General features: G+C 53.2%; 7 protein-coding genes across 7 annotated transcripts; 3 read left to right on the plus strand and 4 right to left on the minus strand.

The window, feature by feature from the left end:
- Positions 1 to 6,015: 6,015 nt before the first annotated feature.
- On the plus strand, positions 6,016 to 7,840 carry CABS01_14564 (cytochrome P450; the record flags this gene model as incomplete). Its single annotated transcript, XM_060547903.1, has 5 exons — positions 6,016 to 6,178; positions 6,236 to 6,386; positions 6,446 to 7,410; positions 7,463 to 7,746; positions 7,802 to 7,840. The coding sequence occupies 5 exons, from the start codon at positions 6,016 to 6,018 to the stop codon at positions 7,838 to 7,840; spliced, it is 1,602 nt and encodes a 533-aa protein (XP_060393214.1).
- A 966-nt stretch (positions 7,841 to 8,806) lies between these two features.
- CABS01_14565 (rhodanese-like domain-containing protein) lies at positions 8,807 to 9,547 on the plus strand (the record flags this gene model as incomplete). Its single annotated transcript, XM_060547904.1, has 2 exons — positions 8,807 to 9,146; positions 9,237 to 9,547. 2 exons carry the CDS (start codon positions 8,807 to 8,809, stop codon positions 9,545 to 9,547), a joined length of 651 nt encoding a protein of 216 aa, XP_060393215.1.
- A 285-nt stretch (positions 9,548 to 9,832) lies between these two features.
- Positions 9,833 to 10,838, minus strand: CABS01_14566 (Yip1 domain-containing protein; the record flags this gene model as incomplete). Its single annotated transcript, XM_060547905.1, has 3 exons — positions 9,833 to 10,266; positions 10,330 to 10,720; positions 10,788 to 10,838. 3 exons carry the CDS (start codon positions 10,836 to 10,838, stop codon positions 9,833 to 9,835), a joined length of 876 nt encoding a protein of 291 aa, XP_060393216.1.
- Positions 10,839 to 13,044: 2,206 nt separating this feature from the next.
- Positions 13,045 to 14,891, minus strand: CABS01_14567 (uncharacterized protein; the record flags this gene model as incomplete). The annotated part of the gene is made up of 5 exons (XM_060547906.1): positions 13,045 to 13,463; positions 13,516 to 13,884; positions 13,934 to 14,147; positions 14,196 to 14,708; positions 14,769 to 14,891. 5 exons carry the CDS (start codon positions 14,889 to 14,891, stop codon positions 13,045 to 13,047), a joined length of 1,638 nt encoding a protein of 545 aa, XP_060393217.1.
- Positions 14,892 to 15,738: 847 nt separating this feature from the next.
- CABS01_14568 (eukaryotic translation initiation factor 5A) lies at positions 15,739 to 16,683 on the minus strand (the record flags this gene model as incomplete). Its single annotated transcript, XM_060547907.1, has 4 exons — positions 15,739 to 15,809; positions 15,886 to 16,018; positions 16,087 to 16,353; positions 16,663 to 16,683. The coding sequence occupies 4 exons, from the start codon at positions 16,681 to 16,683 to the stop codon at positions 15,739 to 15,741; spliced, it is 492 nt and encodes a 163-aa protein (XP_060393218.1).
- A 1,616-nt stretch (positions 16,684 to 18,299) lies between these two features.
- On the plus strand, positions 18,300 to 20,334 carry CABS01_14569 (Vps52/Sac2 family protein; the record flags this gene model as incomplete). Its single annotated transcript, XM_060547908.1, has 2 exons — positions 18,300 to 18,738; positions 18,797 to 20,334. 2 exons carry the CDS (start codon positions 18,300 to 18,302, stop codon positions 20,332 to 20,334), a joined length of 1,977 nt encoding a protein of 658 aa, XP_060393219.1.
- A 195-nt stretch (positions 20,335 to 20,529) lies between these two features.
- On the minus strand, positions 20,530 to 21,906 carry CABS01_14570 (GTPase-activating protein gyp10; the record flags this gene model as incomplete). Its single annotated transcript, XM_060547909.1, has 3 exons — positions 20,530 to 21,425; positions 21,505 to 21,660; positions 21,735 to 21,906. The coding sequence occupies 3 exons, from the start codon at positions 21,904 to 21,906 to the stop codon at positions 20,530 to 20,532; spliced, it is 1,224 nt and encodes a 407-aa protein (XP_060393220.1).
- Between the last annotated feature and the right edge of the window lie 2,890 nt (positions 21,907 to 24,796).

Raw genomic sequence — 24,796 nt, forward strand, 5'->3', positions numbered from 1 at the left:
TTCTGAATTGTTTTGGTGTTGATGAGGATGATCCAGAAAGACAAACTTGAGGATGAAGCATGGAAAGGTCTCTTACTTATACCAAGTCGATCCCATAGTTTTGAAATTCAAGACCTGAGAGTACGGTACTTTCCATGACTTACACACTTTGGGACTATGGACTTGAGATGTGGGTACGCATCTTGCTGGAAACCAGGTACCATAGCCCCCCAGCTGCGCGTCTCGATACGGCGTCATCGGTAGTCGTGGTCGTGGTCGTGGTCGTAGATGGGAAACCCTTTGCAGCTCGGAGGTGTGGAGCAAAGGGGAATTCGCAGGAAAGGGAGTCACGCGTGGCCGCCCGCAAGTCTGCCGGCCGGTATCCGTAAGGTAAACGGTTCCCAGAGCAGCGGGTAAGCCTACACTACGAACAGAACGAACATCCGGAGCGGCACTTGCGAACAGGGGGGACCAGAACAGGACGAATAGACGTTGTTCGGTAAGATAGAAACAGCCGTGTGAGTCATTACGCCCATGCGTCCTATTGTGCCTCATGCGCCTCGATGCAAGCTTGCCAGCCTCATTAGAGTCACGTATGCGAATCTTGGGACTCTGTGATACCGAAGAGTGCGTATGCTCCATGTAAGCCATACAAGGCGGAAGTGTAGGTTAGATCCTTGGAGGTGATCGTCTTGGGAGCCTCTAGGGGGATGGGGCCGGGGATAAGGTAAGCGCCCCGGGGTGAAGATGCACCGGATGATGTGTACTTTCATAGAGATAGGGTTTGATGGGAGAAATGGCTTACGTCCGTTTGTAGAATTTCCGAGTAGACTATCTTACCTCCGGTACGAGTTTGCTGACAGACACGTCTGCCTGACGAGAAGCCCCATCAGCGGCAGCAAGCCCCCCAGCAAACTCAGAGCACCCAGGCCTACTCTGCCTAGATTCGCGTAACACTTCTTAGGCTTCAGCTGCATATCTACGGCAACGAAAATGTATCAAGTGTCAAGTGTGCATTGTTTTTTCCCAAAGCTTGTGGTTGGTTCATCGCGAATGCCATGTGCGGCGTCATGGGAGTGTCAGTCGGAGTAAGATGCCGCCGACTTGGACTCGGAAGTGCCTACCGCACCGTAGCCCTCCCGCGATGTTTGGCCTCGTTTGAATCCATGCCAAGAATGCGGTGAAAAGATTCCCCAATTGTCAACTCAGTCACCCAATGCTTTGCGCCGAAATTTTCTTCACTGCAAAAGTTTCCTCCTCTGGCCTGCGTACGTAGCCGCACTTACACGGCCTTGATCTTGGTGTACGGGTCGCAATCTTGCATCCCGCTCATATCCGGGCTGACTCACTCCGAGTCACCTACCCCACCCGCCTTGCATTTCAGCAAACGGTTTCTATACTTCTTTTTCCCTCTTTCGCTGCTCGAGGTGGTGTCGTCAGGCGTGGTGGGGCCGGGTGACGAACGCTCGCTTCACAGACAGATCGGGGCCGGTGCCGAATCGCCCATGGGCAACAACGAGACCTTGTTCATTTTCTCTCTTCTTCTCGAAGCGTCTCGAAGAAGCTTGCCGATGGCTTCAATAGTCTTGCCGGGCACCGGGCTCCTATCATTGGAAGTGTTCACTCATCACACTGATCCCAATCAGAAGAGATGATCCGGCTGTATAACCGCAGCGGGAAAAGATCAGACGACATTTGTTAGTGAATCGGGCGTTGATCGTCCAAAGACCCGGGCTTTGCAATGATGAAAACTTTCGACACCGGGCGCCGAAGAAACTTTGTTATTCGGCTAAAAACAAGCTTAATTATGATGGGGGGATGTTGCTTCGTCTACCCATACCGTAACGTGACTACGCAATATCGTTGTTCTGTTCGTTGTACTTGCGGTCAAACCGTCAGCATCCCTGACTGATGGGGGCCGCGTGGCTGGTTAGGTGCGGCGTAATCTGTACATCCAATGCGACGCGCAATTTGTTGGTGAACTTGATTAACTTGGCTACGTCAACAGGTCATCTAATTAAACTCTGTTTGCCAGAGTTTGAAATCCAGTCTACTGCATCTGCTTCTCACCCGATCTATTCATCAGCTCTTCAACCTCTTCAGTTATAACATCATTATTCCCGGCTTTGCAATATCTTGCTTCATTGGCCGCTCCACATGAGACTTCACGTACATCATGGGACTCAGACACGACAGTTTTTCTTGTTTGTGGGCGATGGAAGTAGGATTCGGAGGACGAGGCGTTGCAAAACTCATATCAACGTGATAGATCACATGAGGTATCTCAGTAAGGCTCCGCTCCCCTGCGAGGTGAGGCTATGTGTCTTCATCATCAGCACGCGCAAAAGACGCAAAGAGGCTTCGGTGATAGTTTATGTTGAAGGGATGGGAGGAGATTCATTCACTCCAGACATCCCGCTTGCGATTGTAATTGATTAACCACGAGAGGCTCTGAAACGAGAGACGCTTGAACATCGATCCAGCAGGCAGAACCACCATGGCACGAAGACACTCGGACAAGCTGGAATTGCGCTCTAATTACACCGGGTCTGAAGCCAGGGAAAGGTGTTGGTTGATGCTAAAACGCATCGAAATTGTAAGGCTCTGCTCATAGCTGTCGCCAGCTATCCCGTCCAGCTTGCAGGGCCATGAACTCGTCTTTAGCTTCGATGCCTTACTATGCATACGCCTGAACATTTTTGACAAATACGGCCGGTTAAAACCTCTTGAGGTTGGCCGTCCGCGATAGACGGACTGCGAATGCCTTTCTGGCCAGTCTCAACAAAGGGCTATGAGTATTTCCCGCGCTCGTGAACCCCGCTTTGAAGAAATATTTTTGACGATGGACTAAGAAGTCTGTCCTGATATGATTCAAGTTACCATGAGAAGATTGCCAAGTGAGATGCAGTCGGATACATGTGGCGGACATGTTATGGCTTGCAAGATGACCCGAATCCTGAGTTTCGCAGCCGCGTAGAGCTCAAATATGTCAAACTTGAGCTCTCTCACTCAGTCAAAAATACCGAGCATGAGACTCAGGGTTCGATCGGCGGCAACCTATTATACCTCGGAATGGTCTAAATCCAATCACGCTGTTGTAAGAGCCCTGAATTCGGTGTTTGGTGTGTCAGAGCCTGAAGTAATACACTACAGAAATGTCCACACTAACAAGAAGAGGTTGAATGACTTTTGGACCAAGCAGAGCAGATCGAAAGTCACATAGGGAATAACTCTGTAGGAAATTCAAGCGTCGATAATAATTCTAGATGGACCAGACAGCTGAGAAAGTTGAGTTCCGTACCGACGGAAATGTGGTCTGCACCAGTCAGACGGCAGGCGCTCCACAAACCTTAATCAGTGCCTCACTTCTGGTGAGGTAAGAAAAGAAAAAGAAGAAGGGCGTCATGACGTTCTGCAAAACGGTCTAGAAGCTAGAGCGACGCTTGAGACGCCGCAGCAAAGGCGGTGGCCGGGCGCTGCGACGGCTCATCAGGCATTACCCCGCCATGTCTCAATCGGAGCTTGGATTTGGCTCTTATCAACGGGAATGATGGAAATGATGAATGATGTGTGGAGGGGCAGTCTCGTATTCGTGTTATCACGTGATGCGATTGACGGTTGAGAGACGGAGGCCGAAAAGAGATCAGACGGTTTGATTGGCCGGGCCGCCCAGATCGCACAGGTCAGGGGTAGCTGCCGTTCCTGTTGGATTGGCCAATCGATGAGCTCCCGCTGCTGTCAGACGGGCGAGGGTCGCATTTGCACAACTCGTTGCTCAATGCTCCGAAATGAGAACTGCCTGTTCATGTTGGTGGTGAGTGGAAGAGATTTACCTCTTCGGACGATTTGTGCATTCTCGTCTGCATGTTTTATGAAACGTCACTGGCCCCGTTCGGAAAGGCAGTCCACCGAGAGTGCATTGGTGTAATTGTAGGTACTTTTTTACAATATTGAGTTGAGTATGGTCAAGTCACCGACAGACGCCACAATTCCGTGGAGGGCAGAAGTAGACGCGTGTAGCTGGTACTTTGCTTGGCGCAATGCAGTTTGGCTGCGTTGCTGGCGTTGGTTTGCTCGGGTGGGTTAGGCAACACATGGTGATTTATTGTGACATTGACAGTTGTGTTGACCATGGGACTTAAGCTAATTGGACACGGCTTTCTCGACTCGACCGAATAGCGCTCAGTGTACGGAGTATCTGTTTGGGATACCTTACCTACATCAATCAAAATACCAATGCTCAACACCAGGGAACAAAACAAAACAGACCATAAAGAAAGAAAAAGAAGGGAAGAGAAGAGCTGAACCGCCAGAACATCAAACAACCCGCGGCTCCTTGTCTTGTCCGAGGATATGTGACAGTCGCATGGATACGAATACGTGGATAGGATGAGAGGTGCTGAGCAATAGAAAGATTAGCCCATGACAGCTTCAATTTCGCATCGCTGAGTGGTGTGCTAGATTCAGGGTCATGAACCAACCCCACGTCCGGATCTTGCGCCATTCGGCCTATTCGCGCCCCATGGACGGCGGCCGAGACAAGCGATGGGCTACCAATGAGGGCAGAAGAAAGGTCATTCGAATGCCCAGATGTCCATACGGAGCAGACAAAGGGGGCGCGTCACAGCCCACAGGCCAACATGTGGTGCTGGGCCGATTATTGTGTGCGTGTGAATGTTCGGAGGCGAGCTGCCCTTGACTGCTCGGTGGGCAATGCAAGCAATGCGGCCCTCTTTCCCCCTAAACGAAACGAAGCAACGACTAGGTATTAGGTAGGCAGTAGGTACCTTACTACCTTTGGTTGCTTGGTTGGTAAAAAGCAGGCGAGTTGGACCCAACAAATTTTGACACTAGCCCTCCTGGTTGCGCTATCATCTATGCGCCGAAGCAGCAGATTCTGTCCCGGCTAATTAAGCAAGACAGAGCCAGAAGGAACAAATTGTCATTTCGTTTGATCTTGGACGATAGGCAGGCGGACATTCCACTTACCGGCCATCCGAGCACTTTGCGATAGTCTCATGTATTCATACTGAATTGAACTGAGACTGTGATAACCGCCCCGCTCCTCCCTGGATGGGAAAGACTGCTCATCGAAATCTGACTAGAATCAAAACCCAATGACCTTCTCTGGGGTAAAGTGAGTTTCGCTACTCGAGTTCAGAGAGCATGAGCTGAACCAGGTACTTGATCAGAGGACGCACTGGGACGGACGCACTGGTAAGGCAAGAAGAGACTTCCGGCTCACCTCGCCGTCCGATGGTCCCTGAAGACGGGAGTGCTTGGGCGATTGAGGCCTTGCGTATGCTTCGAAAAGTCCATAGGGCCTCCCTATTGAGCGAGCAGGCCGCAGAGTGAGGTGGTATTGATCAAGAACCTAGAAAGAAAATTCAGAATTTCGGTAGCCCACATCGGCCTTAACGGAGACAACCCACAAATCTATTGTGTTTTGATCGCCTTCTCTGTGCCCCCGGTCGCAATTGGCGTGCGGAAACTGCTGTGGCCGCTCTCTATTCAAACGCAGAGGTGGGTTTCTCAAGGTAGAAAGACCTTAGGACCCCCGTTCGCGCCTACGTGTGGTGGCAGGGAAGGTAGGGGAGGTACAGGTACATCCCAGTGACCCGTCTTGCAGAGACTGGGACCTGCCTCGTTCACTTTCACCTGGCCTACCACAACGAACAACCTCGTCCGGGTATCCACCTCTTACCATGCCCCCCGTCCCGTCCCCGTCCATGCCCATGGTAATCGAACTCCCTTCTTTAATCTTTTGAACATGTCTTTCCCTCCCACTTCTCACCCTCAGTGCTCCTAATCAGCCTCCACCGAGAGTGTTGTTCAACTCACCTACCTCGCGCGGCATTCTCACTGCTGCCTCCTTTCTCTCCGAGGACCTCAACAAGCGCAAAACTCAGTTGTTTGTAGCGTGTTGCGCCTGAGCTGTCGACCGACCCTTTCGCGCCCTGATATTTTTTCTCCTTAGCCCGGCCGGCCTCCCCTCCGAATACACGCACCCCGATTTCGATATTCGAACCGACCACGATGGATTCCAACGCGACGACCTTCACTTCGGTGTTGGCCAATGCCAAGCTCGGCAATGTCAACATTCCCCCTCAAGTGGACTACGTGATCGAGAAAGTGGCCAACGCCAGCATCGTGACGATCCTTTTCACGCTGCTGGCCCTCGCTGTCGCATATGACCAGAGTAAGTGATGCGCCCAGGACTGGCCTGGGAAATGGAACAAAATCTGACAAGCCATAGTCAGCTACATCACTTCCAAGGGCTCCATTGCTGGCCCTACCTTCAAGATGCCCTTCATCGGCCCCTTCTTGGAGTCTGTAAACCCCAAGTTCTCCGAGTACAAGGCTAAGTGGGCCAGCGGCCCTCTCAGCTGTGTTTCTGTCTTCCACAAGTAAGTCGTCTATCATATACACACATACTTCTAAGTGTGACGAGGTCTGACGGTGGCAGGTTCGTCGTCATTGCTTCGACCCGCGACATGGCCCGTAAGGTCTTCAACTCTCCTGGCTATGTCAAGCCTTGTGTTGTTGATGTCGCCCACAAGCTCCTCGGTCCCACCAACTGGGTGTTCCTTGACGGCAAGCCGCACGTCGACTTCCGCAAGGGTCTCAACGGCCTCTTCACTCGCCAGGCTTTGGCCTCTTACCTGCCTGGCCAGGAGGCGGTGTACAAGCAGTACTTCCAGGAGTTCCTCCAGATTACCAAGGATGCCGGTGGCGAGGCCCGTCCTTTCATGCCTGCTTTCCGGGATGTCATGACCGCTGTTTCGTGCCGCACCTTCGTCGGCTACTACATCTCCGACGAGGCCGTCCGCAAGATTTCGACCGACTACTTCCTCATCACCGAGGCTCTTGAGCTCGTCAACTTCCCCCTCATTCTGCCCTTCACCAAGCCCTGGTACGGAAAGAAGGCCTCCGACATGGTTATCGGCGAGTTCGCCAAGTGCTCTGCCAAGAGCAAGGTTCGCATGGCTGCCGGAGGTGAGGTGACCTGCATCATGGACGCCTGGGTCAAGTCCATCCTCGAGTCCAAGAAGTGGCGCGAGGCCGAGGCCGCTGGCAAGACTGAGGGTCTCGAGAAGCCCCACCCTCTTCTTCGCGAGTTCTCCGATTATGAGATTGCTCAGACCGTCTTCACCTTCCTCTTCGCCTCCCAGGATGCCACCAGCAGTGCCGCCACTTGGCTCTTCCAGACCATGGCTCAGCGCCCCGACATCCTCGATCGTGTCCGCGAAGAGAACATCAAAGTCCGCAACGGCGACCGCCATGCTGAATTGAACATGGACCAGCTCGAGTCTTTGACCTACACCCGTGCTGTTGTCCGCGAGTTGCTCCGCTACCGCCCTCCCGTCCTCATGGTGCCCTACGTCGTTAAGAAGCCCTTCCCCATCACGCCCGAGTACACTGTTCCCAAGGGTAAGCATGTTATCGCCCTTGAGTGGTTTGAGTGAGTACTGATTTGAAATAGGCGCCATGGTCATTCCCACCGTTTACCCTGCACTCCGTGATCCTGAGGTGTACGACCGCCCCGACGAGTTCGATCCCGAGCGTTACTACACCGGCGATGCGGAGGAGAAGGGCGCCAAGAACTTCCTCGTTTTCGGAACCGGTCCTCACTACTGTATCGGCCAGACCTATGCTCAGCTCAACCTGGCCCTGATGATCGGAAAAGCCTCCGTCATGTTGGACTGGGTGCACCACCCCACGCCCAAGTCGGAGGAGATCAAGGTGTTCGCTACCATCTTCCCCATGGTATGTTGGAAATCGTCCCATAAAAGAGTGAAAAACAGGAAACTAACAGGCGTAGGATGACTGCCCTCTTACCTTCAACGAGCGCACGGCATAGGTCTCTTATAACTCTTTTCCCTAGGCTGCGGGCTGGCAGTGATTTCGCCCAATGAATGAGCTGGGCCCGGCTGACGCTGCAAGACCACCGCTAGCGCGCCCCTGTCAGTGTCAGACACCACTTTAATCGACTCTCGGAACGGGAGGCTCGTAAAACTCGAGTCGAGATTGGTCAACGCCAGACCCCTAGACTAAAACTTGTAATAGACGTTTATGTGTACATAATTTTTTCAGGAGAACAGTCCTAAAAAGAGCGGGCGATGCCGCGGACTTTGAGTTGTTCAGGGACTATGATCCCTCAACGAGGATGGATATTGGGTAAACGGCCGATCCGAATGATGCTGGGTGACGATAGACTCAGTTCAGAGCCAATGGCTAAAAAAGAAACTTCAAATATCTTTGAGCCCCCTTGTGCGTTGAGTAACATGGACGTTGATGAAGATGAGGAAGCCGCGTAGTATCAACCGTAGAAATGAATGCCGAATGGACGTCAACCAAGACGGTACGCGAGCGGTTGTTAATATCACACCTATTTTATCTTTTCCTATTGGATCAATATTAGTGAATGGGCCTCGGAGAGGATAGTATCTGATGGTCGGCGAAATAGATATAATGGACAAGGAGCCGGTGAAAGCCAAGTCGTCGAACAGAGATGAAAGCCCGCCCGAGTGCCATCAGTGGAGACCGGCCAAAGCTGCAGGAAAAAAGCGGGCAGCACTGTCATCAACGCTGCACGGGCGCCAGGTCCCCGGGGCCCCGCCGTCCCTTGGCCGAAAGGAAACCCGCTAGAGCTTCCCGCAATCAATTTAAAGCTCTCCAAGCTTCCAGCTCCCAAGTTTCTTAGCTACTCCCGTCCCCGAGAGGCTCTCTATTCACTTTGACAATCGCGAGATTTATTCCATTTCAGGCAACTTCTTCCCTCCCCAATAGGCCCCTCCAAAAAAAAAAGACAGAAAGACAGAAAGAGATGGCTTCCACAAGGAGCGTATGCGCCAACGCCCTCCGGGCAAGCAGCCAGCTCGCCCGCGCCCCGACAGCGGCGGCCACGACGAGACGGTCCTTTGCCGCCGCGGCGACGTCGACTCTCTCCGCCCGCGTCGTTCCGGGGAAGACTTCGACTCCTCTGCGCTCGAGAGCTGCTGCTGCAGTGACGACCAACCCGCATGCGACAACGGCACGCTTCTTCTCCTCGGAGAAGGAGAGGGTGGAGGACGACTACCACCAGATCTCGGCGAACGGGAGCAAGATCTGGGACTTTGAGCAGATGGCGGAGCTGGCAAAGGATCCCGGCAACGTCGTCATCGTCGGTACGTTTCGCTCCCTCACAGCCACAGGCTGATCATTCATGGGATTGTTCGTTCCATTTCGGCTAACTAAACCCACCCTTTCTACAACAGATGCCCGCGAACCACACGAACTAGTAGAAACAGGCCGCATTCCCACCGCGCTCAATATTCCCGTCGCCACGGCGCCCGAGAGCTTCCTCATCGCCGACGAGGACTTTGAGGACCGGTACGGGTACCCGCGCCCGAGCAAGGACACGGAGCTGGTGTTCTACTGCAAGGCCGGCGTGCGGAGCCGGGCGCTGGCGACGCTGGCGAGGGATGCTGGGTGGTCCAAGGTCGGGGAGTACCCCGGGAGCTGGTTGGACTGGACAAAGAAGGGGGGAGAGGTTGAGAAGGGCGGAAAGCAGATTGGGCAGGATTGAAATAGCATCAGGTTTTCTATCACGCGGTTGGAGTGTATGATTAAAGCCTTGACAGGTGTGTCATACGAGACGGCACACGGCATGGTAAGATAGACGGCGACTTTTGATCATGATATTCGTTGTACAGATATGGTACATGAAACCCTACACTCCGGCGGATGACACAGCATCCCCCATGTTCCAAAAGTAGACAAAATGCAAGTGACGAGCTCCTTTCGCACGCTCTTCTATAACAGTCTTTGAAAGGTTCTTCTAGTGGTGACTTTGCAGAACCCCAAGGGTGAATCAAAAGGTGGGAGGCGCTCCCTCGGCAGGGGGGTTAGCGGGCGTAGCGGGCGGCGCCGCGGGGTCCTTGCTCGCGACGGGACTGCCGTGGGCGAAGAAGAGGATCTTGATGGCCAGCGAGAGGCCGAGGTGGAGGGCGACGACAACAACGAGCAGAATCTTGCTTGTCTGGTGGTCGGTGGCGCTGAGGACGGGGTAGAGATTGCGGAGGAGGAAGGCGACGGAGAGGCCGCAGCCGACGGCGACGAAAACCCAGTTGAGGATGTTGATGGGGGACCAGCTGATGAGGGCGACGGGGATCCAGATGAGGTTGGCGTAGCCGTAGAGAGCCCACTGCTCGAGGAGGTTGGCGGACTCGGAGCCGAAGTAGCGTAGGGCGAGGTAGAGGGCGACAGGGACGAAGAGCGTGTAGCCGTAGATCAGACCGGCGGCACCTGTGAGGAGTAATGTCAGTGATCATCATGGAGGACTGTAAGCTAATTGTCAAGGAGTCTCACCACTCAAGAGCTTGAAGTCATAGGCAAACGGGCCTGACCCTGTGCTCGCAAGGTACTGGCTGATGGTGCCGCCGAGGAAAAGGATCAAGACAACGGTCGTGGCGATCCAGAAGGGGCCGTAGAGGTCAGGGTTTCCCTCCAAAACGTCGAGGAAGTTGGCGCGCGGGTACAGCGCAGCCCAGCAGCGAGAGAGTACGGCCGAGGTGTCGACGTCAAAGTACTGGGCGTAAAAGTTGATGCTCCAGAGGAAGCGCTTCGAGGAGCCGGACGATGCTGTCGCAGGCGGCGGGAGGCCTGACGCAGGCGCCTTGCGAGTGCCCGGCGTCGTGTCATTGAAGTTAGAGCTGTGGAATTCGAGATCGTCTTGAAGGTCGGTATGGCCGAGGTCGCCCTGCGAAAGGAAGTGCGTTTAGTCTTGGGGGCGTTCGCGAGGAAGATGTAAGGAAGGGAGCTCTCACCTCGTCGTCGACGTCCACGACGGCGTCGTATCCGGACCCGGACCGTGACATGATTGGCTATTGAAGCTGAGAAGAATCCGACCTTGGTTTCCGACACTACTTTATGCCTCGTCGAGTTGTGGAAATGAAGCTCTGGGCTGCTGGGTCGTCGTCGTTGGCGATCGTGAAGTCGGACAAGTTGGGACGGTCGATACGTGTGTACGTACGAACACGGAACACCTCGAGCTTTGGACAAGGTGTCGTAATCCCACATACGCAGTTTGGCCCTGCAGCTCCCTGGGAAGAAAAGTCTCCACTAAGGGACACATCCCTGTAAGGGCCATACCGACGTTGCACTAATGCGGATAAATCGCGTCCCAGTTTTATGCAAGCACACGCCATTTCACTCCATGTGCTCAGAATTTCGGTAGAAGCATTAGACACTATCTGATAAGATCAAAATTCAGAAGTTCACATGCATGACGTGCATCACCAAATTGAACGAGATATGGTTCTGAGGCTCTGTATTTCGCTACTGTGCTGATCTTTCACTGTAGTCAATGGAGCATTGTGAGGCAGGTCAGTCGCCATCCCGCATCCATCATAGTACGTCTCTCATGCTCATTAGCATCTCCATGCTGCACTCAGGACGCCTAGGCGCGCTCTCTCGCCAAACGATTTTTCTCTCAGCCTCCAAACATCATTTGTTGATGTACGACAAGGCATAAACGGGGTAGTCCGGGTTGTGTTTCCTTTTGACATTTGAGGTAGGAGGGCGACCAATTCAGTTTTTATTCGACGAACTGCTTGCCGATGGAAAGTAATGCTACCACAAAGCCCAGGAAAATTCGTATCCCTGCCATCCTCTCCAGAATGCCAGAACCCGTGACGCCGCAACCGTAATGAATCGTCTATTTGAGCTTCTTCTTGGGGCGGAGCTGGTTGGTGTGACCGCACTTGCGCTTACGGCAGTTGGTCGCACGGGGGGGAAGACGAGCCTATATGAATCCATGTTAGGTTTTGCTTAGGTCGCGCGGCCGACCTGGGTTGGCGGGGGATGAGAGTAGAGGCTACTTACGTAGCACTTGCGGCAGATCATCTTGTCGCAGTTGAACTTGGAGGCAAGAGCCTTGAGGGAGGGCTCAATGATACCACCACGGAGGCGGAGGACCAAGTGGAGGGTGGACTCCTGTTTGGTGTGTCAGTTTCCATGTCTCTTTGACCCATCATATCTTCATAATCCCCAGCGACCCGGATGCTTTTCTCCCCCTCTTTTCAAGTGCCCCGCACAATGAGACTAACCTTCTGGATGTTGTAGTCGGAGAGGGTGCGGCCATCCTCAAGCTGCTTGCCAGCGAAGATCAGGCGCTGCTGGTCAGGGGGGATGCCCTCCTTGTCCTGGATCTTGGACTTGACATTGTCGATCGTGTCGGAGGACTCGACCTCAAGGGTAATGGTCTTACCCGTCAGGGTCTTCACGAAACTGCAACCACCATCGTCAGCACATTCGGCGTTTTCGGACTTCGTCGTCGCATGGAAAGAGATTTTGTTGCGCTCGGCATCGGGCGGGAGGGGTGTTCGGGATTGGCTCACATCTGCACTACACGCAAAATATCGTTAGCATCGCCAAAAATCAACAATCAGAGCAGCGGCGCGCAGCATGACGCCGTCTCGCCGTGCAGGGGGCTCTCATCACTTACTCTTGCCGACGTTCGTGAACTGGCTGTTGTTACCGAGAAAGTTCTGGTGATCGCGGCAAATAATTGGTGGGGCGGGCTTGAGAATGAGTGTTGAGGTTGCGGCGCGAGCGACCGACAAGCCCTAATTAGGGCACGCGGGTACGGACATGGTCCAAGCGTTCATGTATGTGCGAAAGTGACCAGGCTGCGGAGGCTCCCTGTGGAAATTACGGGTCTGCCCGGTGTCACCCACCTCACTCTTGAGTTACGATGACCTACATACTTCAACAGGCTCATCCTCTAGTTACTCTACTATCCTTGTGTTCTTCGCCATGGAAAAGTCCATATATTGGATTGGAAGTGGTCTCTGGCTCATACAAGATGCTCGACACTGGGAACAGTAAGGACGAAATATACGGGTTTTACATTTCGTTCTGGACAAACACTCCTTTCTACTTTAAGGGTATCTCGACGCTGATAATTCCAACTTGTGCACTTGTGCCCATCCTAAGGAGCTGAGAACACTTACATGCCCACCAACTTGTGTCTCTTGAGAAGGGCGTATCACAGCCCGTAATGGCCTTCCTCAAAACGGAGCATTATTCGGTATATGTCGGCTGCTCAGTATCCGACTCCATAGAAACGAAAGAACGCGATCGTTCACGTCTTTCGCTGGCTGCCCTGCGTTGCTCCTTTTGCCAGGTCACAATGTGGCCCTCGAGCATATTGACGGCTCGCACCAACATTGGAACGGACAGCCCTGCCAGCCGCGCCGCCAGCTGAAAGAAGTCCCTGCCTATGGGAGGAAGGTCTTCCTCAGATTTGTATGAGTGATATCGACTGGTTCGCAAACTTTCCTCCTCAAGTCTGTTGTGTGCATCTGAGTCGACAAACGATGCAGCCTGTGTTTGGACAGCGCGCAGCCTTCCAGCCATCTCATCCCCTGTTGTCTCGGACTCTGTCTGTTTGGGGGCTTGCTCGTCGACGGGAAAGTACCTCGCGAGTAGGCTCTCTTCGTCTAAGTCGTTGTCAATTACCGGATCAGCAAACCCAAGGGTACTTTGACTTACTGTGTGCTTCAGTCAGCAGTGAAAGGTGTGTAAAGTACTCATCTAGCTCTTTCGGGCTCATTGATGTGATCTGAGACGCCGTAACGCCTGTGTAGTCAACGGTAGATGTAGCTTCATCTGGAGCCAAGGCTGGAGTCATTATCCTCTTCCATTCTTTCCAGTCAAGCTTAGGCACGATGAAGTTGTTCTCGTCCTGGGGAGCTGGCACGTTGTCCTCGAGTGGGAAGCAGTGCATCGCAGCAAGGACAAGGATGGTGACCAGAAGAACTTCTGGTTGATTTATGAGACGGATTCGGGTCTTCTCCAGTGGAAAACTGAAGGTTAAGTTGGCGATGGGTGGAACGCGGCGCGCAATCGCTATCGTCTCAACTGGGAGTCGTCAGTCGAGTCCATCTTTTGTCATGGCCAGAGGACCTACTAGGCAGGCCCAGCTCGCGTGCATACTGTAATGTCATCAGGACATCGTTGAGCGGCGGGAAGATCATGCCGTAATTGAGATGATACGACAAAGCCAGATTCATGACTGAAGCGTGCAGTTCTCCATTCTCGAAGGCAGCTAGGTTTGTCGACTTCAGCGGTGTTGTATACCAAGTTGGCAATCGATCACGCATCTCCTGAGGTAGCTGGCGATACTGTGACTGGTTAGGGAAGATTCAAATATGGCCGAAAGTAGTACCAACAGCTTCTTTGTACGGGATGCTCCCCCCTCTCGCCCACTTGCAAAGATCACCAATACGCGTGGGTATTCTCAGCAACATGCACCCCAGGAAGCAAAGGCCTAGTGTGTCAATCATTCGGGGTGCCGGCCACTCGCTCCCATTCTCTCCTGTCCATCTTTGTGCTCGTCGGTTCCGAGACTGGTGCTCCTCATCCTGGGCGAGGTCGAGTTGCGAGCTGAATAGCGAGGGCTCTCCCTCCGAGGCCGAGTCATCCTGAACAGCTGTCGCAGCTCCGGAGATGCGAAGATCCCAAAGATCGCGGACAGTGGTCTCTAGTTCCGGCTTATGTTCCTTTGTGGTGACCAGCCATATCACCTGCTCTCTGAGGATGAGCTGCAGGCACTCAAGATACAAATCTCGTGCTTGCTGGCCGGTGAGCACTCGTCTGATGCGCTCCTTGATCTGCTTCTCCTTCCGAGCCACGCGACCCTTCTGGCCGAAATCCTCATCGCCAAGGTCAAATTCAACATATCCCTGGTTGAAAGTGTGAGCTGCGGCTCATCATAGGAGATGCAAAGCATGGCTTGGACAAACTTGAAGCTGGTGGCCTTCCTTGGCGCAGAATCTCAAACCATTTTCGAGATACCATTTGCGGGAACCGCAAAATTCACATCGTTCTCCTTTTGGAAACTTATGAAGGTCCCTCTCCGGGGCCATGGTGCTCTGACTGATAGGTTGGTCGTACTTGGTTGCAAAGTTGATCTAGGCAAAATCGTCACCAGATTGGTGAAGTTTTTGACAGTGCGCGGTGCCCGTTTCTCGGGACGCACCTTTACCAGGCAGGCGGAACCTGGCAGGCAGTTTGTTACAAAACAGCCCCCGAATTATATTATCTTCAGACCAAGACTTGAGAGTGCTTAAAAGGGACTATCGAATTTAGGGATTTCAGGCATTTAGTTTTAGGTAAGTAATATGTCACATAGCTTAACCAGCTGAGTCTACCTCACTCATACTGACAGCCCACGATAGCTAAGCCGTCATCGTGAAAAGGAGCCTATCAAAACTTCACGGTTCTTACAGATGAACGAGGTAAGACTTATAAATGTAGGAGCAACAACATGCAGCTTGTAGTCGAATCACTTTCATGGGCATTACACATTTAGCGTTTTCACTAAATCTGTACATAGAGTTTGAACGAAAAACAGAGACCGCGTGGTGGAGATATGTACCGCTTTTCCATCGGACAAATCTGCTACCACCGCGAGGCTCTCCCATTTTTTTCACCTATCCCATTGCTAGTCTGATCGTCGTTAAGAGTCTGTGGGACAGACAAAACAAAGGAAAAAAGTCGTGCGACATGTCTTGCAGTTGTCAAGTTCGCGTACCCAGTATCAAGTCCTGTCCAGATATAGCCTACGCAACGACTGACGGGGATACCGTTAATTTCGAAGCGCCAAGAAATATCGCAAGAAATGTCCCCAGTCTGCCAACATCTGCCAGCAAGGCCGCTTGAATTGAGCGCTTGTGGAAGTCATTGTCTGATGATATGGTAGAGTTGCAGCGCTTAACCCTGCTTGGGGGCCTCCTTGGCCTCAACGGCGGCCTCCTCACCCATGGCGGTAAGAATGACGACGTCTGTAGTTGTCAGTTAGTGATGACCTCTTTTGTGTTGCTCGACAAGCTTGTCGTCGTGAGGGGTGGGAAGTCTTACTGGTGTCCTTCTCGTCAATCTTGAAGAGCTTGTTGATCTTCTCACCAATCTCGCCGTCGGGAAGACGGACATCGTCCTTGAGGTCACCATCGTCGTTCATGAGGGAGAGGAAACCATCGTCGGAGATATCGATCTGTGGAGGGTGTCGTGTTAGCAAACAAGGCCCATATTGGTAATGTAACGAGACTTGTGGCAACTTACGAGCTGGAACTCCTTGCGGGAGACGTTGGGGACGTCCATGTTGTGGGTGGAGGGAGAGAGATCCTCAAGCTTCTTGCCGGTGAAGATGTCGATGGCGACCAAGTGAACCTTGGCGTGACCGTGCTTGCCAGTCTTGGAGGTAGACATGTCGACGATCTTGCAGGGGCGGCCCTTGATAACGACGTGACCGTTCTTGCGCAGAGCAGAGCACTGCATGGGGAAGGTGAGAGACGCACCGGCGTCGGTGGACTCGAAGGTCATCTCATGCTGTTCGGAGACGATGCGTTAGCGGTTGAGCCAACTCAAAATATGGACGTCGTTCGGCATGATGATGGCAGGAGGATGGAATCGAAATTGGTGTGGTATTTGATGCTCGTATGCGTCGTGTATTGCCCGAGTTTCTGTGCAGAGCCGTGGTGCGTTGAAGCATCCGCGGGGCTCTCTCGCCAATGTGGATGCGGGGTGGTCGATTTTCGCCAAAGCAACCGACATCGATCGCATTCGACCACCACAACCACCACCACCAAAAGAGACAGGGCACGGAGGGGCATAATACAGCTGTCGCAAAAGACTCACCTGGGCGTCGTCGTTGGACATTTTGAAGGATTGACTGGAAGATGTCTAAAAAATCGAAGGGAAGATGTCGACAGGCGGAATTACCCAGCAAAAGACGGCTGATATTTTTTGAGGGGGGAGAGTTGTGAAAGGAAGAGAGCGGGCAGAGGGGGGAAATGGAGGGGAAAAAAGGAAGGCGAGGCGGGAGTAGATAATTTTTTTCCTGGTTTTATTATTGGTTTTTTTCACTCCTAGGCCCAGATTCGCGCCCCTCTCAGTCTCTGTCCGTGGCTTCCCAAGCGTTGTGTGGGACAGGTGCAGGGAGCACTTTCGCAGTGAAAAAAGGTGGAGTGTGGGCTTTCTTCCCTTTCTTTTCACAGATTGAACCTGTGAGGCCCCTCCCCGAGTGACATTGTCGCCGGTAGATGACTCTGCGGTGAACAAAGTACCCATCTAGGTTCTCCCGTCCATCGACCTTTGGGTCTTCCTACCTTATGCCCAAGACACCACACCGTGTAGGAGCTGGAGCTCCTTACCCGCATCACCTGGACGCCGCTTGCTCGAAATTAGGCCGCTGACCGCCTGTGGAATGCCCCTATCTGATCCATCCAGGCACGCCAGGTCTACCTTAGGTAGTCGGCGAGGGTGGTTGAAGGTTTCCAGGATCCCTCCCGTCTCCCAAAGACTCAATCGGTCAAAATGACTTCCCCTTCACAGCGTTACCCGAAGGACAATGAAGCACATGGGCACAGTCCACCGGCCCTGTGGCAACGACCTTTTTTGGGCGCTAATGCCGCCATGCCAAAACCTCGCGGGCCAGCAACCCTTGCTTCTTTCTGCCTTACCTGCCATCCTCGTTGACCTCCGATATTAGCCTTCCACTTTGGCAAGAGAAGGTCCGGACTACGGGAAGGGATTTGAACGGTATGCGACGGACTTTCGAACAATCTAAAGGGAAGCTGTCGTGCCTGAATACCTACTCGACTAGGCAAGGGATAGCATTGTCCAGACATTGTGGCAGGTTCTTCTGTGCCAACTTCCTGTATCTAAGACGAGAGCTTCGTGAGGTATACGCACCCATTCGCGTCCAAAGATACACCTTCACATTGTAACATGCAGGAGCTTCCCTCCGACACAGTCCCAGCAGTCCGAGCTACTTTTACCTTGGAGATGTCGCGGATTCTGCACGACATGTGTGCAGCCTCTCTCCCATCCATACCAGACGCATCAATGGACCGTTAATTGCTCTTCAATCGCCCACCCAAAGTCCTGCCCCGCACGTTTCCAGGTTGTTTGCCGCCGGCCCTCACTCCCAATTCTGCCCCGCACTTCGCAGACTTCGACCCCTCGAAGACAAAGGGCCCGACCCCTGCCGCGCCACAGGAAGCTCCCGTGGGTACGTATCTTGTGGCTGGTGCTTGTCATTGATCGCTCACCCAATGAGAACACGTCGCTCTCCTAAGGCCGTCCAGCCTTGTCTACTGCCTCCTGGGGGTAAGGCAGGTAACCAATGTCACAGGTGTACATCTTTCAAAGAAGCCAGACGCCGATCCCGCGATTCTACAACATCACCCGTGCGATTTGCGAACTCTCGATGACATGGTGCCCCGTCCTGTCGACCACCCCGCTTCTTAGCTTCTCCATACCACAAGTCCACCATGTGGCTTGATCGGCTTGCAGCACAGTCGAACTCGTCTCCCTCAGCGTCGCAGCCTGGCAGTCGACCATACTCTCCTCTTCCGCGACGAACCTCCAGTAGCCCCTATGTGACCTCTCAACGACCTGGCATTACACCAAGAGGCTCACAACTCTCGCTCGTCTCCAACGATTCCTCGAACTCCTTCCTAGCTTCACGGAGGGTGAATGGCTCAGGCTTGAAACAATCCCAGACAACCTACGACGGACCGGATTCGGTTGAGATCTTGGGCCAGATCCTAGATACAGCGCCCGCATCCGAGGCAACAACGATCACAATAAGCGAAAATGACCTCGAACTAGACTTCAGTTTTGAAGGTCTGAGCTTGCGAGAGCTCGCAAGCTCCGACGAGATCGATAGAAGCGATGCGGATAGCTACCGGCGGCAAACCGCAGAGGAGTGTATGAGCTCCTCATTGGCTGGCACAACTGTCCGCAGATTGCTAATCTTTGAGTTTAGTCGAAGCGAGTAAAGCTCAGTTCGAGGACCTGCATCGATCAATTGCAGCATGCGATGGGGTTCTAGGCTCAGTAGAGACCAACCTGACCAGCTTCCGTAATGACCTCGCGGCCGTCTCTGCAGATATCGAGACCCTGCAATCACGTTCTGCGGCGATGAACGTGAGGCTAGACAATCGAAAAGCAGTTGAAAAGGCTTTTGGTCCAGTTGTCGAGGAGCTCAGCGTCTCACCCCATGTGGTGTCCAAGATATCTGAGGGCCAAATTGACGAGACATGGGTCAGGATGTTGGCGGAAGTGGACAAACGAGCTACAGCATACAAGAAGTCGGTTTCGAACCAGGGAGAGAGCAAAGCTTGGGCAGACCTTGGCCCTCTACTGGAAAAACTGACAATGAAGGCCGTCGAGCGGATACGGGACTTCATTGTTGCCCAGATCAAGGCCTTACGATCCCCTCACATCAACGCCCAAATAATCCAACAGCAGAACTTCTTGAAGTTCAAAGACTTATACACTTTCTTGCACAAGCATCATGCTACTCTCGCAGAAGAGATCAGTCAGGCTTACATGAACACCATGCGATGGTACTACGCAAATCAATTTGGACGATATCAAAGGGCATTGGAGAAGCTTAAGCTGCACATTCTCGATAAGAACGACGTCCTTGGACACGACGAACCCACGCGAAGAGCCACGGTGTTGTCTGCCACAAAGCCAGCTGGGCCGCCTCATGATGCCTTCAACTTAGGACGGCGTATTGATCTCCTGAAATCGGGTAACGCTGCTGCGATCTCCTCTTACCTGGCCGAGGAAGACCAGACAACACATTATCTAGAGGTACCTTTCAGGAACTTCAACCTGGCACTCATAGACAACGCTACTGCGGAGTACACATTCCTGGCCGCCTTCTTCTCGCCCCCATTGTCTCTGCAAGCGGTGTCACGACAGTTCAACTACATCTTCGAACCAACATTTGCGTTAGGCAAAACCCTCACCAAGACGCTCACTGCTGAGTCGTACGATGCCCTGGGGTTGCTGTTAAGCATCCGCATCAACCAGCATCTTGCTTTTGAACTGCAACGGCGCAAGGTGCCAGCTGTGGACGGCTACATTAACATGACGACAATGCTTCTATGGCCGAGACTACAAGTCGTAATGGACCACCACTGTGAATCATTGCGGCAGCTGATGAATACTTTACCCACAAAACCTAGGGCGGCGGATCAGAATAAGCTATCCGCCGCGCCGCATCTCGTTACCCAGAGGTTCGGCCAGATCTTGCAGGGAGTTCTGGCGCTGAGCACAGAGGCAGGAGACGACGAGCCGGTGGTAACCAGCTTGCGTCGTCTGCGGTCAGAGGCAGAGGCTTTCTTGACGCGGTACAGTCAGTCTTTCAGCGATAAGCGGAAGCGGGAACGGTTTCTTTATAACAATTACTCGTTGATTTCAACCATCATCAGCGACGTTGGCGGAAAATTGGGCACGGAGCAGCAGGAGCATTTCGAGGGCCTCAAAGCGGCATTCCAAGAGGGTGCTTGAAGAGAGCGCAGTACCAGGCACACAGCAGTTTGTTGGATTATTTTGGCATTGGCGCTACATTAAGGGGTGCTTGACTGCCAGTGGCATATCACTTTGTATGATAGCCTGTTTTTTTTTACTCTAACCTGGGGGAATCTAAATGTACATGATGACACAAGTCTTGTGAGGGCTGTTCAGATCGTCATCCACTCTTGACTAAAAGTTGTGCGTCCAGGTCGTTCCGTTGGACCACTTATTGTACAGAGCTGCCATTGCAGCTATCGGACTGGGGTTTCTTCTGCCCAGGTATACGGCCACTAGACCGATGACAACGGCCAGTCCGGCGGCAGCGGCCCCCTTTCGGTACGCCCACATCACCTTCATGAGCTTTTGCCGGCGCTCGAGGGCCTTGAGCTCCGCCAGCTGTTTCTGGAAATATGCGTGTCCTTCGTCCATGGTCTGCTTTGAGCATTCCTCCACGGACCGCGCCGTCCGCAAGGAGCTGGCTTTGGATATCTTGCGCCACTGCGGTAGCGACTCGGGTGGGAATCGCTCGTAAAGCGCAATCGTGCTCGCGATTAACGCATCGAGGTCCATCTTCTGCGGGACCTTGGAGAGGATGAGGTGGAGCATAGACGGATCGTCCTCCTCCTGGTCGAAGAGCTCGTCGCGGCGGTTCAGGACGATCTGGACGTACATGTAGATGCTGAAGACGGGTTCGCGGGTAAGGAGGGTATCAAAGAGGCGGGCGATGTCGCCGTAGGCCTGGATATCGTGCGCGTACATGGTCAGGGTCCCCGCCAGGGCGTAGAAGGGTTCCGTGCCGGAGAGGTGGCGCTTGAGCTTCGGATCGGCGGCGTTGAGGATGTCGGGGATCAGCCTGAGCTGCGCGACGGTCGGCTCGAGGCTGGTGAGCATGAAGTCTCGGATGCGGAGCACCGACAGTCGCGAGACAAGGCGGGCGCGCCATGGTGGTTCGAGGACCAGCATGAAGACTTGGCAGATGTCATGGTAGCCTTGAAAGTAACATAGATATGGGTATCGACGGAGGACTTCGACGATCAGATCGGAAAGCTCGTTTTTGTTCTTCTCGAGTTCGGTGTCGTTCTGGTCTGTACGTAGAGTTTGTCAGCTTGCTTGTCGCGAGTTCGCAAGTCCCTGTCGGGACACCGCAGAACGGAGTGGTCTCACGGTTCGGGTAGTATATGAAGGCGCGGTTGACGTCGAGCGCAACTTGTTCCTCATCCCTATGACTTGGAAGGGCTTTCCATGAGACCTTCTCGTCTATACCAGCTGCGATTGTACCCTGGAAATCCTCGCTATCTGGAAGGCCTAGGAGTATAGGCCCTACACACAATGTTCCGTTAGCCTCGGAGCGTCGCAGGACGACGGCGCCGTGGTTGGCACGCTTTACTACTGACAGGCTTTCCGGCGTAGAGTGTCGGTAAGAAACCCGCCTTTGGTACTAGCCAGGCCTTTGAGGGCTTCTATGTTCCGCCATTTGCACGCCTCGAGGATATCGGTCGTCTTGCGCTGTTCCTGATCTACGGGGGCCGCAGAGTCAGAGCTGCTCAGCGCATTCTTTTCGTCCATCGAGTCTGTTTTTATGACTCCTCTGTGTTTGCGAGAAGTGTAGCGTGACGAGCCGTTGTTGGAGTCGAGGGGTTGTGCTCGTCACGGGAGCGTGCGCATTATGTGGCTGCGAGCTCGGGGGAGGTATATGCGCGTCGCTATCGCCTAGCGTTACGGACGCTGGTTTGACAAAGAATGAGGAAGCCCATGAAATCCGCAATGGTGAACTGGCTCTAGGACACTGCTTCAACGACTTAAAGTTGAGGTTGAAGTGGGATGCATTACATGCGTCCACGATCTGCCAACGAGAGACAGACGATTGGTTGTGAGAACAGGGAAGCTGGAGGTCCAAGAGCTGCCACAAATGTGACAAGCCAGGTTATAGCGGAGTTTCCTCCACAGCGGATCTATGGATCTGTTTCGAACCATTGAAGCCGAGGCTTAGCGTACGTTTGGAGCAACTTCACCAGGGACGTCCGGCCCCCATGGCCTGGATCGCCGGGACGGGACGCACGGGCCAGATATGGCGAACCTGACTTGAGCTGCCATTAAACGCCTTGTGACACTACTCTGATATTACAGTGAGGTACGCTGTCACGCCGTCTAGCTTTGGGCAATTGCCAAAGCGAGGCGAAATTTCGGGCTGGCATATTTTCGGTGTGATCCTGTGTAAATCCCGGCTCAGAAACCAATTCACCTATTCATGCGTGTGCCTACTTTAGGTGCTTCACGGCCGGCATCGGCTGCATTGGACTGGCCTTGGGTCAGGTACCACGTAGGTCTACCTATGGCGGTTAAACAACTCAGCAAACCTAGGCATTACTCTACCCTAAGACGGTCCGTAAGACAATCTCGTCAACATCCTGTCAAATGTGGAGGTCCCAAGGGGGTTCTATGACATGGAAAAGTCAGGTTTCCCAACTTGAGGAGTTCAGTTTAATAGATGTTAGCTAGGTTGTTGGGGGTTAATTGCGCTGGCACAACGGTTGTTAGATCGATCGTAGTCTCTGAAGATGCGTTCACTGCCGACCGCCGGACCAGAGACCTTGCTCTGGGCACTGCAGTTCAAATCATCCAGTTCCTAGCCAAGACAGCCCAAGTGACTCCAGACATGCATCGTGGTCTCGGTAAATTGAGTACGTAAGAGCGGTTCTTTGTTGAGTGATATAAGCGAGTAGCATCTTTTAGTTGTCTCGTCGGCTATGGTGCGGCCGAAGCTGCCGCTCCGTTGACTCTCTTGGGTACAGTATTGGCGCAAAGGAGAGACTGTGGTTTTTGTCATGCATGAACATGATTCTTCTCGAGTGAAGGATTCCTCGAGTCAGACAGCTGTGCTCAGAGCCGGTAGCTGTAAAGGTTGACAAGCCGGGCTTTCTCCGATCCTGGATCGGGTCGGGCAATGTCTAAGTTTCTTTCAAGTCAAGATCTCGAAATCACGACCTTTAGAACATCCAAGGTCATATAACCCCTGGCTGGCTGTCCTGCGCCCCCTGCTTTTCTGGAGTATTCCAGACCCGCACACCAGCCCTGGTCCTTGAAGGTGTATTAACCGATGCGCACTGATTTCTCACTTGGTATCGGACTCGTGAGGGTGACTCTATCAGACTGTTAGCAGAAAGAGACTTCTCGAATTCCTTTTCAGCGAAAGGTCTAACTAAGCGCGATTAGACAGGTCGACAAGAGTTACGGTACAGACACATAGAAAGACGGAGGCAGAGGGGTATTCCAGCATGGCCGTATTTAGGTGAGGAGATGTCAAACAGTGTCCGAGGTAAACGACATCTGAGACAGTGGAGGCATCCGAACCTGCAGCGGAAATGGCCGGCCAGGCGTCTTGCAGCAATCCGGCGATGCAACTGTTCACGTCGTGGTAAGGTAGGGTATGGAAGTTCTTGGTGGTTGGTGCAGCCATCCGTATGTGGGACTTACACCCACACCAATGGAAAGAAGATATTCTATTGTCTTCCTACCCAAGGGCAAGCAATGGTTTCAGCTGGGTAGGGCAGCAAGGTCTTGAGGGAAGACCATTCGTTTACCCAATCAGCAAGAGCCCGCGGTTCATTCCAGCTTTCTTCTTATGGCGCCAGGACGTGCCCTTCCAACTGTAGGCACGTAGGGTAAGGTACATCATTGGCGTAACCATGTACTGCGTGGAAAGAGGCCTAGACTACCTACCTACCTACCTTTGATTGATTAGTATCAGATCGACGTCACCTTGCTATTGGATGTTGGACATAGGGTTGCAAGATGGGACGACAACGGCGGATGAAGTCGTTTTCTTCAGCTTCCCCGCCGTCAGTGTTGCCCGGTCCCTACCTAATTCGCGATGAACTGTACACGACGGAGTACTGCCCACGCGCAATGATCTCACCTACTACTAACAAGGCATTTCAACCAGGGCATTCAACTGTCTTTCACAGACAACGGAGCTCTCGAGGCAACCTGAACCAAGTCCCCGCTCAGCCAGGGCTGCCTGCCTATGGCTTGGCTGCCCGCCTCAGCAAGGAACACGATGGGTACCTCCCCGTCGCGCATGCACGATGCTTCAGCAAGTCAGCAACAGTCTACAGGGCCAGCTCACCACCGACGTTCCATTACCCTACTGACCGAAGTCCCGTCACAGTGGAGAGAGAGCCCGGCTGAGATGCAAAGCACACGCAGTGGTCGAGACACAACCCAAGACACAGCCCAGGTACCTCGGCCGAGAAGGGTATTTTCCGCGAATTCAACAAGCTGCATTCTTGGGATGTTCTAGGGTACCCCACTTGAAGTACTGCGAAGGGCTTGAGATGAATCAGGGTCCAGCGCGCCACAACGCCAACCGATCAGGTTCTCATCGAAGCCTTCTGGGGCCGCAAGGAGCAGCGGCAAATACCCTACCTGTCCCGACTTCATATGGTTGTAATACACT

The sequence above is a fragment of the Colletotrichum abscissum genome (genome assembly GCF_030869225.1).
Source record: "Colletotrichum abscissum strain IMI 504890 chromosome Unknown Scaffold_55.1, whole genome shotgun sequence".
Taxonomy (NCBI): domain Eukaryota; kingdom Fungi; phylum Ascomycota; class Sordariomycetes; order Glomerellales; family Glomerellaceae; genus Colletotrichum; species Colletotrichum abscissum.